At 42.3% G+C, this 17611-nt stretch overlaps 1 protein-coding gene across 1 annotated transcript; it reads left to right on the forward strand.

The window, feature by feature from the left end:
* Positions 1 to 5: 5 nt before the first annotated feature.
* On the forward strand, positions 6 to 17593 carry gemin5 (gem (nuclear organelle) associated protein 5; the record flags this gene model as incomplete). The annotated part of the gene is made up of 16 exons (XM_071546922.1): positions 6 to 499; positions 2065 to 2219; positions 3509 to 3690; positions 5388 to 5539; positions 6757 to 6855; positions 8191 to 8323; positions 10075 to 10240; positions 11013 to 11225; positions 12082 to 12167; positions 12483 to 12565; positions 13881 to 14017; positions 14984 to 15057; positions 15442 to 15623; positions 16489 to 16628; positions 17301 to 17472; positions 17577 to 17593. Coding segments are annotated over exons 1-16 (2133 nt in total), but the record flags the coding sequence as incomplete, so codon positions are not given.
* Positions 17594 to 17611: the final 18 nt, after the last annotated feature.

The following is a 17611-nucleotide window of genomic DNA, read 5'->3' on the forward strand; positions in this document are numbered from 1 at the left end:
GCTTGTTACTTTTCTTCGTCTTTACCTTACGTAGCCTACGCGCTTTTCCTATTTGTCACTAAGACGCATCATGGAAAACAAACTAACAAACGATTAAACGGTTAAAGTGTCGAATACATGTATCTGTGATGTCAGACAGCAACTTGGCATGATTTGGCCCAAGTGGGATTCCGTACTCTGGCACGCCCGGTATTTACGACACCTCCCCGGACACATACGGCCGTCGATGTATTCGCTACGAAACACAGCGACAGCATGGACGGCACAGTTGACATGTGATAACTTCAGTTCAGGTTTCTATTCAGACTCTATTAAGCATCGTTAAACGCTAACGTTAACCGTCCAGCCGCCGCCGCCATGCACGAGCGATCCCTCCCCGCCTCTCCGAACTGGTACTGCTCCCGGTGTAGCGACGTCAACGGCGCCGGTTTACTGGGATTTGGAGCCAGGAACATCATCTACCTGGTTGACGTCTCCGCCGCTTCCTGCAGGGTTGTGGGTGAGTTTGTTGTCACCGGGTGGAAGAGAAATCCACACGGGTCACTCTTTGATACATAACACCCCCAAACTGACAAATCTTCTGTTCATCTGCTGGTCTCTTCAGATTCAGATTCAGATTCAGATTCGATTTACTCTAGACCACACATCGTGGTATGGAGTACAAACATAAAACAAAACAGCAGTACAATGGTAAACAACCAGACTACATCTTTAGCACAAATTAAGCAGTGGTGGAAGAAGTATTCACATCTTTGACAACACCACAGTGTAAAAATACTCTGTTACAAGTAAAAGTCCTGCATTCAAAAATCTTACTTAAGTCAAAGTACAAAAGTATTAGCATCAAAATACTTAAAGTAGCAAAAGTAAAAGTAGTCATTATGCAGAATGGCCCATTTCAGAATCATATATATATCATGTTATTGGACTATAATTATTGATGGATCAATGTGTCTTCGGGATGTTTAGTGCTTCTCTTTTTAAAAACTCATTGCACAATAATCATGAAAACCCAACAAGAAAATCGAACAAGTCGTATGGAAAATGCTGTTCATGCTCAGTTCATTTATTTTTATTGTACACACTGACTTTTGGAAGTGTTGCTGGTATTTAGAGCAAATTTTTGAGCCGTATAAGACATGGGACACACTTTGCCACCCCCACCCCCCCACCCCACCCCACCCCACACACACACACACACACACACGCACACACACACACGAATAAGCAGATGTTCTGTTTCTCTGTGCTTTACAGCCTGGTCAGAGGTTATCAGGGAATCCACAGCTCCTTAAATCAAAGTCTTACCCTAAAGTTTGAGGTCTGGAAAGCCGTTAAAATGCCTTAAATGCCATTATAGGAGATCTCATCTCTTCCACCATGCAATGACTAGGCTAGTTTCTTTTTGCACCGCATGTTCACTCTCAGTTCAATGCTGAACAGGGCATCCTATCCCCTTTACTAAACACAACTGGACTTAATGTCCGTTAAGAGTTAATTTTCCCGTTCTTATTCTGCCCATTTTATAGTTTCAGAACTTTTTATTTGCTGTGTTCAATCAAAAATGGCCTGTTTCTTCCAGCATTTTGTTTTGTTTTTGTTGTTAAATTTTTGTCTTAAATCCAATCCCAACTGTCATTAAAAAGTCAACCTCTTTATTTTAAATTCTAGTCAGGACCCCAAGGTTTCCAAAGACACCAAACATGTCAGGCTGAATTACAGGGAAACGTGTAGAAAATGATGCACAAGACATCTAGATTTTTTTTTTCCTTTTGCTGTAATGGTGCAGCCGTAAAAAAATGACGTGACATTATCAGACAGTGTGGAATATTTCTAACTTTGAAGCTACTTAAGGGGAAATTTTAAGGGGAAAGTCAGGGTGTGAGGGGTTAATGGTTTGTGAAAAAAGCAGATCGTCCCAAATTTCTTTTGACTTTATCCTGCAGACGTGTAGCTGACTTGTCCCTCAGTTTTCGAGAGTGATCTTTGTACCTTTTGGCCTTTTTTTTTTTTTTTAATGTCTTTGCATCGTGAAAAATATTGATCTCCAAATCTCTGCGTCAGGTGAGCTGGTCGGCCACAGAGAGACGGTGTCCGGCTTCTCGTTCTGCCACCATGCGGGACAGACTCACATGTGCGTCAGTTCCTCTAACGACGGGACGGTCAAGTTCTGGGACTCGGACAACAAGGTTCTTATAAAGGAGCATGCGGCTCATCAGGTGGGTGCTCTGTCAGATTTTTAAGGATTCGAAGGCATAAACAAGCCCTTCACCAAACCAGCTGTTGGCTTTTATTAATGCAGGGAGGTTTGACTGAACAATGCATTGATCTTTTTTCACATTCAGTTGCACACATTTCACTCCTGGGATAATTACAGCCACCACTTTCCCTCCAAACTCAGCTCCTAAATGTCACATAGCAATTTATGTACAGTTGCACATAGGGCTGAGCGATATATTCAGTGAACAATTGTTGAAGAAATGTTCTGGAGTCAGAGGTTCGTCTTACTTGAATATATATTTATTAAATGGAGTCTCATGAGAGGAAGAGATGCACACAGCAGGAGGCTACGTACACTTCTTCGAAGAGAAAGAGATTGAACCAGTCCTTTATGAATCTTCCAAGGATGTACAGAGTGTGCTGACATTAAAACAGGTCACCAAAGTAGAGTAAAAGCAACACGTTATCTCTTTAAGTTAGAGCTTCTATAGACATCTCAGAGACATCCAGGAGCCACTCTGGCAACAAAACCTCTGGTAGGGCTGAACGATTTAGAAAAAATATCTATTTGCGATTATTTTGACTGATATTGCAATTGCGATATGATTTGTGATGTTAGAGGGAATGATAATTTTTACATCATTATTCTCATTTTCATTGAAAAACGTATTAAAATGATTATGGTGTGATTTTTGCGGGGATCTGTACCAAACAAAGATGTTTTCTTAAGTCTGTAGAATATGATGTGTAGGCCAGGACATCTCTGCAGCAAAACAATATTTAATTTAAAATGCTATTTTGACACACATTTCACCTTTAACAAATATTGCGCCTCCTGCAATTTGAAAATTGCAATAGGCCATATTGCGATTTCGATAAAATTTCGATTAATTGTTCAGCCCTAACCCCTGGCTTAGTAAGTTATGGCACAAGGGTTACAGTGAGGTGACCATACATCATGAAACCTTACATTCCCTGAGGTGACCCCGGTTCAGCTGTTGATACACATGTTGAATTTTCTTCCGCAACAATGAAATGAATAAAATAAATAAATGAAAATTAAACTAAAATGGGCAAAGAAAATAAAGATTCATGTCAGGTTTTCCAGCCTGTTTTTCCTGTAGCTGTGGTGAGGGATGCATCATGTCAGAGATGGACAACGCCTTGCCTGATATGTTGCTGATATTTAATAAAAGGCCAACATGTGCCTGATGTATCATCGGATCGATATATCAGTCCGACCCGGCTTCCAGCAGGATGTCATGCTGTTGTTGTTTGGTCCCTGCAGAGCTCCATCACGGCGGTGCACTGGTCTCCGGTGGATAAAAACCTGGTGGTGTCGGGGGAGGAGAAGGGCGTGGTGATCTGTCACTGGCTCCACACGGGCGACACCGCCAGCTTCTTCCCCGAGTCCAGGACCGTTTTCTGCCTGTCCTGCTCCCCGCACACCTGGAACCACGTGGCTGTGGGGTGAGAATAGGGCTGGGTGATGTCGACCAAAAATCATATCTCGGTATTTTTAGGCTGAATGGCGATACACGATATATATCTCGGTATTTTCTACGGTGGGCTAAATGTTCAGTTGTAAGTAGGGCTGGGCGATATGGACAAAATCAAATATCACAATATTTTTTACCAAATACCTCGATATCGATATTGCGACAATATTGTAGGGATGACTATTGGTGCTTTCACAAAATATTTACACAATGAGATTTTTGATAAATAATCATCAGTAATGTGGATATAATGACTAAGTGGGTAAAGGCAAATAATAGAACAGCTAGAACAGTCTGGTAAGTTCAGAAAATGACATCACTTTACTGTAATGCAGCCTTTAAAACCAGGAAAAGACAACACTTATGCCATATCATGATATTACGATATCCGGGTGCAATAAATATCACGATAACCATAAGGATATTTTTTTATATCAATATATATCACGATATGGCTCACGTATGCAAAAGCACATGTTAAATAAGTCAAGTCAAGTTTATTTATATAGCACATTTCATATGACAGGCGTAGACTCACTGTGCTTCAAAATAAAAAACAAGAAAGAGGCAAAGATCATACATGACAAAAACATATAAGATAGGAACATATAAGATAATACATATATAAAAACATATAGAAAAAGATAAACATAAGATAAGAAGGTATTACAATAAAAAGGAATAAGATAAGAAGGTATTATTATTATTAATAAAAAGGGAATAATAGTAATAATACTGATTCTAAAATAGAAGTTTTCCTGTTAACCACACACTTTAAACCTAACTAAAAGCTTGCGAAAAGAGATGTTTTTAGTCTGCTTTTAAAAGAACACACTGTATAATCAAGTTAATGTTCATCATGATGTCAAACAAAACTGAAATTTTCAAATAATATTCCTTAAAATGTTTCACATCTCATTTTTTTTAATAAAATTTGCTTGTTATCATCAATTTTAGAGGGGCAGAATTGTGCGTCATGATTTCCCAAAATCACCATATCATCGCCATACGATTCCACTGAAAGATAAACGATAACATTGTGTTATTCAAGTAATGGACTTACAGCTGCAGTGTAGTTAGTTTAGTTACATCACTGAATGATGTGTTCAGGTGCATCAGAAGATGTGTGGATAAACCAGCCCCACCCTGCAGTTGTTATTGTGTGGTGGCTAGGCTTGGGCCAATATTCAATAATATAAAATTTTGACCTTGTTTCAGCAGCAGAACAGTGTGAAGATGCATCATCACACCAGTAGTGTCTGAGAAGTCACATTTGAGTTAAACATTTTGACCTTTAGTTACAGCACGCTATACAGCCAAACAGTGTAATTTATACGGATAGCTGGATTTGTGTAGCACGTTTTGCAAGATTCAATCAAAACAGTTTAGTTAGCCTTTCAATTTTTTTCCCGTCCCAATATCCTGTTTTAACAGGAAATGCATCACATTAAGGAGGCAAGATGCTCTCAAAACTGTGACTTTAACTATTCCAGTCCACATGTTTACACCCTCTGGTGGTGATGCTGAATTAGGAGTTCAGCTTGCAGAGCGTGTGGTGAAAGTATCAAACATTCATAACACTCAATATCGAATTCAACCTTTTTTAACAGTATCAGTAAATAATATAGAATATTTCTGTTGTGACAACGCTGTCACTATCCGTCTCAGGTACAAAGACGGGATGATCGTGCTGATCGACGTGAGCAGGAAGGGCGAGGTGCTGCACCGTCTCCGCGGACACGATGACGAGATCCACTCTCTGTCCTGGGCCCCGCTGCCCGGAGAGGACGGCCTGTACAGCCGGCAGGAGGACGGCTCAGGTAGGAGCGCACTGCTGTACTGCATTTCTCTATATGTGTGTTAGTGCCATGTGAACCACTGCATTCTGAGGCTGGGCGATAGAATTTGAAGCCCTCACATCCACGATATTGTGGCACATTTACCTCAATAACGATAAATGAAACGATAATGTTTTTTTTAATACTCTGGTTCATAAATATTGCATTTAGCTAACGTCATGGATTTAGTTGAAATTCAGAATGAATGTGCTTAACATCTGCCTCCTTTTTCTTTTTCTTTGCCGTACCCTCACCATCTTAGATGAGGTGGTTTGTATTTCAAGTGATGAAACCAATTTCCTGTGTTCCTTTTGTAGTCCAATGTTTACAATTTGCTTTACATCAGTGATTCTCAACCTTTTTCATATCAAGGACCCCTAGTTTAGTCCACATTAGAGCCATGGACCCCCATTTGATGAGATTTTGTCTCTCAAAACAGTCATTCTTCTACATTCTCTAATTGTGTTAACTATTTGTAAATTAAATAATGCTTAAGTTTAACAATTCATCAATTTGCTGGGGACCCCCTGGAACCCCCTCAAGGACCTCTGGTGGTCCCCGGACCCCACGTTGAGAACCACTGCTCTACATCATGTTTTCTGAAGGCAAAATGTGCCCAAACAGCCAATACAGAATCCTTTTTTTTTTTGGTACCGGGTCTTCTTTACAAGTCTTTTCCTGAACACACCAACATGAACAAAATTAGGTCTGTGGGAGATTCATGTCGGTATCGGTGAATTTTCAGTGCATCGCTCAGGCCGGCTAGATTCTGTCTAATGGGAAAAGATCTTGTAGAAGCTAATGTGATGATGTAAAAAAAATCAAATCTCAAAAGGAATCATCCGCTTGTTTCACTTGGACCAAATTGCCTTCCTGCCCACAACATTTGATCATATCTTACTCGCACTTCGTCTTCATTAGCAGATTCAATATTCCAAGAAAAACTGAGGAGGAAGTGGAGGCGGCTGCTGGGGGAAGATTTGTGCAGAGGCAGCGCTGCAGAAGATGCTGCTCTTTGGTTTGGAGCTAAAATACCAAAAGCTGCAGTTTAACTTTTTATATTGAACAGTGCCTTGGAGTTTTTTCAGCTACTCAGACTTTAATGCCATATCAAGAATTGTAATTAACGATTTAAAATGTCGTAATTAACGGTCATGTCAACAAATATATCATTTTTTTTTAATTTTTTTATTCTTCAGCAACCAACGGAGTGACAGAGGGAGAGGAGAAGGGCTGCTATCTTGCATCCGGAAGCAAAGACCAGACAGTGAGGATATGGAGCACAGCAAAGGGCAAAGGTGAGAGATTCAGCCGACTGTCGACCAGTACGGGGTTTTGAAGGCCGATACTGATATTCTTGGATCGAAGCTGCCGATAGCTGATATTTTGGTTTCACACCTGCGCTTTTAGTCCGGTTAAATCGGACTCTGGTTCGTTTTCCCCCTTGGTGCGATTCGTTTGGGCAGGTGTGAACACAGTAATCGGACCAAAACAACCGCACCGAGACCCTGTAGAGGAGGTGGTCTGTGGTGTGAATGTGATCCGACCTCGATCCAACCCAAACTACCAGCTGTACTCAGTTTACTCCGCAAGTTTGAGCTAAACGGCTCCTGTAGCCAGGTATAGCAGGTGTAGCAGGTTTAGCCAGTATAGCATTTTCAAGGCGTTTCCTCAAAGTGCATTCGGATTTCTGCTGGTACAGTGTTGCCTGGTATATTGCCCAGATAATTACAACAGTTATGAGCAAATGCCAACTCTGCCGTTGCTCCATGTTACATAGCAATGTGCACTAGTCCAGAACACAGGACCTTCTTCCTGTATTTTCTTTCTTGCTCCCGCCCCAGACACATCTGACCAATAAGCGGAGTGAACGTTCTCACCTGGTTTGTAGTGATGCATTTTGGTTCGCTTGGATTTTTCTCCGTATGAAAAGAAACTGAACCAAGGGGGAAAACGCTCCAAGTTTACAAACTCATCAACTGATTCGGACCAGAGCAAACGAACTATAGGTGTGAAAACGCCCTCAGTGTTCTTGTCAGGGTGGAAAAGCCTCTGAAATGGCATTTAGACCATCATGGGACAGACAAATTACATTTTTTAAGGCTTTTTAAGGCAGGGGAGACCCACCACACCTGATTCAATGGTAGGGATACACAACTTTGCACCTTGGCAGCTCCAAATGGCAGCATTACGTCATTCGCTGTGGGCCGAAAATGTCCATACCTGACACCACAATTTAATTTTGGACAAAGAGAGCGAACTACAGCATCTCAGCCCCACGTTGTAATTCAGGCTGATAAAACCGGTGTATTTTTACATTAAATCTTGCCCAGTGTAGCTTTAAATGATGAAACAGAACCTTTGTCACATGTCATCCCCTCTCTCTCTCTCCTGTCTCTCTCTACTTTGAACGGTCAAATAAAAAAAGGCAAAGAAAATGTGCAAATAAAATACATTTCACAGGTTTTCCAGACTGTTTTTGAGCAGCTGTGGTCAGGGAGGAACCTCCAGCATACAGAGACGATACCGACTAGCTGATATTCAATAAAAAGCCAAATATCGGCCCGTTATATCGGTCAAACCCGTGTACCGGGTCGTCTACATCCTCTCCTCTCGTTTCGCCCCACTTGCAGGTGTGATGACGCTGAAGCTGCCCTATCTGAAGAAGCGAGGCTCGGGCGTCGACCCCGGGGTCAAAGAGAGGCTCTGGCTCAGCGTCCACTGGCCCGCGGGACGTCCCGCACAGCTGGTGTCGAGCTGCTTCAGGTACGCACACGTCGCTTCGAGTCACAATGTGGGATGCGGTTTGATTAAAACATGATGACCGCTCAACAGCCAGTCATTGGTGTTTTTCTTAACCATGTTGTAGATTTAGCAAAAACAGTCTTAACTTGCTCTGGGAGAGAAAGGTGTGTATGATGCGTATTTTCCCTCATTTTTCCCCTTAAATTTGTTTTGCGAGTATCACATTCATTTCCTTTTATTTGAACTCAAACCCTAACTTGATCACTACTGCTACAGTTTGTGCCATGTAATTGTTTGCCTTGCTTTATTGACATATCCCTTGTTTTTGTTTGTTTTTATATAGTTTTACATAGTTGGTTTATAGTGTAGTTTTTATGTTTTCGGGTTGTCCGTCCGTCCAGCCGTCCCATTCTCATGAACGCGATATCTCAGGAACACCTTGAGGGAATTTCTTCAAATTTGGCACAAACGTCCACTAGGACTCAAGGATGAACTGATTAGATTTTGGTGGTCAAAGGTCAAGGTCACTGTGACCTCACCAAAGACATTTTTGGCCATAACGCAATAATTCATATGCTAATTAGGACAAAATTTCACACAAATGTCTAATAAAATGATAAAGTGATGACATTTTATGAGAAAACGATCTTGGGTCATTCTACAAAAACGGTGGAAGTGCTGTCACTTACTTTTGCAGACACCAAAATCCTTTAAGTTGACCTAATAATCACATTAATTATATATGTTTAATAAATAAAGACTGTCCTTGCAATGATGAAACAAAGTTTATTGGCAGAGGCATAGAACCGCGAGGCGGTTATTTCTAGTTTATGCTCATATTATTTCATGTAAAGTGTCTGAGTATCTCAAAGCCCTATACAAAAAAATGTATTATTATTTTTAGTAGTAGTAGTAATTCTGGTCGTTTTGATTCAAACTACCTTGATGCTGCTTTCAAAGAAAGTTATTCCCCTTACACCATGGTCTTTATTTAAGAACTACAGATAGAGACATCTTCATTCACCATGTGTGATAAATGTACAGGAATGTTACATGGACAGCAGGAACTCCCATTCAGTAAAATGGGACAATTCAGGACATACAAGAGACTAAACAGCATAGACAAGATTTAGTCAGATCACAGGGTTCCTACGCAGGTCTGGAAGTATTAAAAATAAATTTGATCATTTCTAGGTCTTGAATAGTTTGGGAATTTGAAAAAATGTCTGGAAAAGTATGGAAAATGTTGTGGTTCAGGTCCGATACACACATAATTGTAGCTTTTATGTTGTTGTAGAGCCACTTTGAGTCCACAGTTTTTGTTGATGTGCAGAATAATGTTCAGATAGAGGGACGCTCTTATTACCCAGCCGCTGTCAGCATGCATTATATCAAATACAGACCAAAATCAAATCCAGTCAAGAACATAGGGTCTGGGAAAAATATGGAATTTTAAAATGGAAACCGAGTAGGAACCCTGCCAATCATCTCACATATTCTGATATTTGTCACTGTGAAGAACAATCTTCATCTATACAGTGATATGACCTAGTGAGCAGGGGCAAGATGTCTATCTGCGTAAATCATATTGAACACCAGACAAAATCTTCAAAACAAATCAAGGTCTGAAAAAAGTATGGAATTTTTTTTATTGAAAATGTGTAGGAACCCTGAGATCAGCTACTGAGCCTGCTTGTGCTGATGCTATTGTCCATGTGTCCCTGTGTCCCTGTGTCCCTGTGTCCCTGTGTCCATGTCTTGTGTATCCCCAGTGGTGAGCTGGTGATGTGGGACTTGACCAAGACGGGGAAGCAGAAGTGGAGTCTGTTCGGGACGTCCTCGGAGGGGCAGAACCACAGCAGGATCGTCTTCAACACCAGCTCAGTCCGCCTGCAGGACGGCAGAGAGCTGCTCATCAGCACCTCCATGGACAGAGAGGTGGGACAAAACAAAAGTCACATGACTCACCAGTAGCTCTTTTATTGGACAGGAGTTTTGGTCACCTGTCGTCCTGCGGGTTAGAGATCAAATCTGATTCCAGTTCCTGTAACTTTAGCTCAGCATGATGGACTTGTCTCTCTCTTCTTCTGTGGGGTTCATACCAGTTAAGAACACATGAAGAAACAGCCGAATATGAGCATCAGTCCAGACTTCATTTTGTTCTGCTAGGCTTTCCAAGCATGAGCAACTGCTGGCTATCAGACGTCAACATCCATCTCCTCATACCCATAATCCCTTGCGTTTTGGGGTGGTTTCCTGTGCTTAAGTTCTCTTGTTGGAGGGCTGACACTCGCAATTTCAGGCATCGTGGAGCCGTTATTTGGAGCCACCTGAGTTCAAATGGCATCGATCTCACCTGGACAAACAAATCAAACTAAAACAGTAAATGCTCCACAGTTCAGATAAACCGCTTGGTGTGAACCCGCCCTATATTATAGTGTTGTATTATATATTTGTGCAGGTGAGACAAAAACGCCAAGGGAGGGGTTAATAAACTATCTTACTAAACAAAGAAATAGACAAATACATTGTTAAATACATATTTTTTTCATTAATTTTGACGTATTATGAACATTTATTATTTATTTATTCAGGCCAGACAGTTGAGAACACATTTCTTATTGATAACAATGGCATGGCATTACCACAGCTGTTTTCATGTGTTTCTCAGTCGGCTGGTTGATTTTTTTTTTTTTTTTGTTTATCCCAGATTAAGTGCTGGGATCTGGCCTCTCTGGACCTCTGCTGGACGCTGCCCACGCTGGGCGGCTTCGTCTACGCTCTGACCTTCTCCCCCGTGGGCACAGGCTGCCTGGCGCTGGGCGTCGGCGACAACATGATCCGGATGTGGAACACCCTGACCATCCAGAACCAGTACGACACCAGGTCCTTCTGGCAGGGCATCAAGTCCAAAGTCACAGCGGTAAGGGTCGTCAGAGGGGTCATTTCTGTTTTTTGTTTCATTTCACTTTGTCAGATTTTTAAACCCAAAACTTCTGTTCATATCTAATGGAAGTTCCCTGTTTTCCTGCCTGTTCTGTGTTTCTGACCACAACCTTGATTCTTTCCAATCAATTAACCAGGATAATTATTTAGGTGAAATTACCGTTTTTCCAGAAAGTCCTGTCTATACAAAGAGGTCTTGGGAAGAAATGGAATGTTAAAAACACCATGAAATGTCGAATGTTGGGTGCTAAAATGTTCCATTTAATAATATAAGAACAGGACCCATAAAACATGTCAGCGTCCTGAAACCCAGATCTGGAGCTGGGTCAAGGAGTTGGCAGGACAATGACTGAATTTTAGGATTTATTTATTAGGAAGAAGGAAGAAGATCTCAAAGCTCTGAGAGAGGAAAATGGCACAAAGAACGCAATGAAATTTCTGATGCTGTTTTCATTATATCCCTCTACTCACCTCACCTCAAATTACCTGTTAAAACATTCTTGGATTTTAACCATTGATGATCGCTAAAAAAACAATCCCCAACATGCTGAGTCCCCACGAATCCCCATGGTGGTACAGGAGGATTTTAAAATCATTATAAAATGTTAAAAAGCCCACAATATACATGCATTATATGGCCTGGCTGTACAGTGTCATAATTGATTGTCCATTTGGAAGGAGATTTGACCAGAGACAACTTTACACAGTTAATTTATATAATGGGGCCTGTTGTTATTGAACAGTATAAGTATTATCCTGTAGGGATCCACCAGAACCAAGCCTGTGACCCTTGAATGGGCCCCAACCCATAGTTTTTTCTGTATTTGTTGCAGCTGGCCTGGCATCCGAAGAAAGAAGGATCCTTGTCTTTTGGAACAGATGACGGTAAAGTCGGTATCTATGATGTCTTCTCTAACAAGTAAGGATAATTATTTGTTTTTTAGTTTTGCAAAATTAAAAAGTTATGGAGTTATGAAGTTGCGTAATCCAGTGGTTCCATACTTTACTTGACTTTAACCACAGATCCTCAGCTGAAAGTTTTTATCCCTGTACAACTGTCTGAGTTTGCTGATTGTTACTGAAATGAAATAATCGTGAAATGAAACTATCGCTCATTTTGCCGGGGGCCTCGTGGATCCGTCTCAGTGATCCCTGGGGCCCCGAATCCCATTTTTGGAGCAATCGATGTCATCCATTCATGACTGGACATTTGTTTTGCTTCATCTCCTCCTAGGCCTCCTCAGATATCCAGCTCCTATCATCGAAAAACTGTGTACACGTTGGCCTGGGGACCCCCAGTCCCCCCGATGTCATTTGGTAAGTTCCTAATGAACTCTCGGCAACTGCTGCTGTTTGTTCTGAACGCTCTGACCCAGCAGAAACACCGGCGGTGGGACGCCAAAACGAGCGAGTCAGCGGAAAACCTCCAAACATCTCTCGACGCCTTTTTGTAATCTACTCCGTAATTGAATGAGCTCGGAAAACGCTTACCTCCCTCCCCTTCAGCCGCTCGTGGGGAAATCAAGACGTAGAAAGTTAATTTTACCAGCTGTCGGCAGATGACATTTTGATTAGCGTATCAGTCACTCGGCTTTGAAGCCGTAAACGTAATTGTTGCAGTGTGAACAATCTGCCGGTGGCTCCTGAACCGACAAAAGGAGCCTCTAATTTGTTTACACACTACATTGGCGCCGGTTCAGTTCAGTTCAGTTCATTTCATTTCAGTTGACTTTTTGTCGGGGGTGAAGCTGCAGCGGGGCGTTCGGTCTCATTGGTTCAGATCGTCAAGATGATGCACAGTGAGTGTACAAAGTAATCTAGGACCAGCTGCTTCCTCCGCGGCTGTCAAGACTGTGTCAGCTGTCACATTCCCGCCCCGTTCTTTACACTGAATCTACTGCATACTGTGTATATAAAATATTTGTCCCACCTAGGATTGTCGCGGTGGGCGGTGTTACCGGTGGCACACGGTCTTGGAGTCCACACCGGTGTTATTAGCCCCACACCGGGAATACTGTTATTTTGTATTTTGTAAAATAAAAACACATATTCAGAGCTTCCATGTTCAAGTTAGGCTACAAAATGATAAACGGATATACTAACAACAGACTGATCACTAAATCTGATCACTAATATGACAGATTAGGATGAATAGGATGAATTATTTGTCCTTACCTAGTGACAGCAATGTGTCCAGTACAATCCAATGGGAGCCTAAAGAAGGGCAATATGCCAGAATCTGACCTGCACTCACATTAACTACCTGAGTGTTGAGCAGTGTTATAAATCTCTGATTAAAAAAGTGTTACCGTTTACAAATGCCGTTAATGTGAGTTTGGAGAGGAGTTTCACTTTCATTGTAGTGACGCTGACTTTGATAGTGCTTAGACCCTCTAGTGGCGAGAGGCGGTATGACCGGTATGGCCGGTGTTGAGGAGAGAAACAACACCGGTGTCAAAATGGCACCACCGTGACAGCTCTAGTCCCACCTGCTCTTTGGATGAAATGGATGGATATTGTGGGGATCGAACCCGAACCGCCCGCTTTGACCTCTTTGGTTAGCGGACGTTCTCTCTAACAGCTCAGCTACTCTGAATCCATCTGTAACCTTGTGTGTGTGTGTGATCCTCAGGTGCGGCGGAGAGCAAGCCGTCCTGCAGCCTGTACAGCTGTGGGGGCGAAGGCGTCATCCTGCAGCACGACCCCTACAAGCTGAGCGGAGAGGCGTCCGACATCGACCGGCTGATCAGAGACACCAACAGCATCAAGGTGGGAGGGACAACTTATTTTAGGCATTAAACATAATGCCATTTAATTTGTAACCTGGGCCGTTTGGTGCCGACGGTTTTGCAGTACCGCAAATTTTTTGGTTTTTGGGCTAATCGGTAACAAGATGCATCATCCCTCCAGGTTTCATCAAAATGAGACCGGTGGTGGAGCAGTTATGGTCTTTAAAAGTTTGAAAGTTTTTGACCTTTTTAATGAACCTTTTTAACTACTCTGGCCCATTCGACCAATCAGTGTGGTTTTTGTAAGTGCCAGAACATAGCGCCAAAGTGCATTATCCCTCAAGTTTCGGCAGAATCACTCCAGTGGTATCTGAGATATTAAGTTTGATTAACAAACTTGCCTGTTAATTATAGCGCCCCCATTGGGCCAATCAGTCTCATTTGTAAGACCAGCTGGATTCAGGGTCCATACCGTTATACTGGTATGATTTCTCTTAATGGTTAATTACTTTGCTTTTCATCCTCTTATCTCCATCTGCTCTTACCTTCGTCTTCTCCTCTTACTTTCATCGTCTCATCTTCTCACCTCCATCTTCTCTTCTTACTTCCATCTTCTCCTCTTATCTCCATCTTCTCATTTTACCTCCATCTTCTCCTCTTACCTCCATCCTCTCCTCTTACTTCATCTTCTCCTCATACCTCAATCTTGTCCTCTTACCTCAATCTCCTCCTTTTGCGTCCTTGCTCAAACCTCACCTGACCTCCTCAAGACAGAAGCACCCGGTCAACCACAGTAACACCTGACAGAAACACCCTGAGGTGTAAAACAAACCCAGGCCTTTACTTGAAAAGTTAACAGAGTGCCCAAGCTCTTACCAAGCAGGTGTCTTCATCTTTTTTTTGGCTGGCACTCTGAAATTAGGCTACGGCAACTCGGTGAATGCGCTGTTGAATGTAAATGCAGGTGATTTGAATAGGTTGTTAAGGTGAGCTCTGCTTCCCACAGCACAAGCTGTCTCCGCACACCGACCTCAGCTGGAAGCCAGATGGGAAAGTGGTTGCCATCGGCAACGAGGACGGGTGAGTGAGTCGCCGGGCCTGACCCGTCCCATAATAGACCGTCAGCTTTAGGAGTCCTGGGAGGAACCAACTGTCCAATGGCAGTCTTGAGTCTTTAGGCTACAGGATAATGGATGGTTTTGTGTGAAATATGCACTGTTGTACTCAGATAACTAGGTCACATCCTGAGTTTATCAAACAGTCACATGGACTCAACTCAACACTTCCTGAACCAGACAGATCAATAGTAAAAAGACTGCATCACAGGGATTTACGGTTTTCTTGGAAATGCAACTCCTGTTCATTTCTAATGGGAGATGACTGTGTTCTTGCTTATATTTTTTTTGTATGTTTTATATGTTTTGTATGTTCTGTATGTTCTGTATGCCTGGTCACATGCTGCAGGTCTGTTGAGGTCTACCAGGCTCCCAGTCTGAAGCTTCTGTGCAGCATCCAGCAGCACCACAAGATCATCAACACGCTGCGGTGGCACCATGAGCACAGCGCCCAGCCCGAGCTCCAGTTCCTGCTGGCCTCAGGCTCCAGCAGCGCAAAGGTCTACGTCCACGATCTCCGCTCCGTCATAGGTGGGAGGAGATGTCAATCAAATCTTTTATTTATCCCGGGTGGGGGGGGAGGGTTTGCTGAGTATGTTCTTTCGGATCCTCCTCGATGTTTAACAGTGTGTGTTAGACATTGTTTATCTGTGAACTCAACTTTCCCTCAACGTGCCTCGTCTGCATCTACTTCAGTTAGTCAGTTAGTGATTTCCTACATTTCCCAGAATGCATTTCAACAACCCAGAGAGAACAGGCGTGAACTTGTTGCATTAAGTTGAGGGTAGGGCTGGGCGATATGGACCAAAAATCATATCACAGTATTTTTAGGCTGAATGGCGATACACAATATATATCTCGGTATTTTCTACAAAGTGGGCTAAATGTTCAGTTGTAAGTAGGGCTGGGCAATATGGACAAAATCAAATATCACAATATTTTTTACCAAATACCTCGATATCGGTATTGCGACAATATTGGAGGGATGACTATTGGTGCTTTCACAAAATATTTACACAATGAGATTTTTGATAAATAATCATCAGTAATGTGGATATAATGACTAAGTGGGTAAAGGCAAATAATAGAACAGCTAGAACAGTCTGGTAAGTTCCGAAAATGACATCACTTGACTGTAATGCAGCCTTTAAAACCAGGAAAAGCCACTTACGCCATATCATGATATTACGATATCCAAAATCTAAGACGATATCTAGTCTCATATCACGATATCGATATAGTATCGATATATTGCCCAGCCCTAGTTGAGGCTTCACCAAAAAAAATGTATTACAACACTTCATCACAAAAAAAGCTCCTGGAATGCATTGAACTTCACAGACTGATTCATTATTTATTGATCTAGTTAATGATGCCAACGTTTTGTTTTCCACAGAGAGTCCAGCAGACGGTCCGGTGGTTTTGACGGAGCCGTACCGCAGGCTGTGCGGTCACACGGCTAAAATCACCAGCATGGCCTGGAGTCCGCACCACGACGCCCGGCTGGTCACCGTCTGCTACGACGGGACGGCCCAGGTCAGTTCCTGCCTTTTTGCCTTGTCACCCCTTAAAACAAAGCAATGATCTCCTCGCCCCCCCATTACAGGCTGCATATACAGAGAGGTGAACAGTTCAACCAAAGAATGAATTCCCCTTTTCAGGTTGTTTCATTTGATTATCGGAGGAGGCAAATAGGCTAAAAACTATTCAGTATTTCACAAGAAAAAAAGCAAAATTTAGAAAAAAATCGGAAATATTACACTTGATAATAAATTTGTATACTAGAAATATAGTTTTTTCCTTTACCATAAATCATTTTGCGACCGCCCCCCCCCCCCCCCCCCCCCCCCCCCAAAAAAAAAAAAAAAATGTATATCTCTTGACCTCCTGGGTCAAGAGATATATCACTACACTCCTAACCCCAGTTTGAGACACCCTGCCTGAGGTACTTTGGCTACCTAATTTAGTATCGTTGCTTAAATCATTTCTTTAACACATTTTTATGGACTTGTTTCTATATAATGTTTTGGATTTTACCCAGTTTTCAATCTTAGGTGTTTCACAATTTTTACCTCCTTACACATTTCATTATTCCTTGTTTTAAGGCCTATAGCAGTTTGCAAACTTTGCTCTTTCTTCCTTTCTGATTTACTTAATATATGAGTCAGTCAGTCAGTGGGAAACTAGCTGCATGTGTCTGTCCTGCAGGTGTGGGATGCGCTGCAGGAGGCTGCGGTCTGTAACTACCGCGGTCACGTCGGCCACCTGCTGAGCGTGGACTGGTCTCCTGTGGACCCGGACCTGGTCTGGACCGGAGGAAGAGACTTCACCGTCCAGGAGTGGAGAGTCTCCCAGCAGGAGTTTACAAAGCCGCCTAAAGGTGATCATCTGCAGGGCTGGAGAGAGTACTAAAAAACATCCTACTCAAGTAGAAGTACTGTTACTTTGCTGATATTTTACTTAAGTAGAAGTAAAAGCACTGGTGTAAAAAATCTACTGAAGTAAAAGTAAAAAGTGTC

Source organism: Centroberyx affinis, unplaced genomic scaffold (genome assembly GCF_046629955.1).
Source record: "Centroberyx affinis isolate AG114_WGS23_722 - 3 ecotype Tasmania unplaced genomic scaffold, CSIRO-AGI_Caff_v1 ptg005547l_1, whole genome shotgun sequence".
Lineage (NCBI taxonomy): Eukaryota > Metazoa > Chordata > Actinopteri > Beryciformes > Berycidae > Centroberyx > Centroberyx affinis.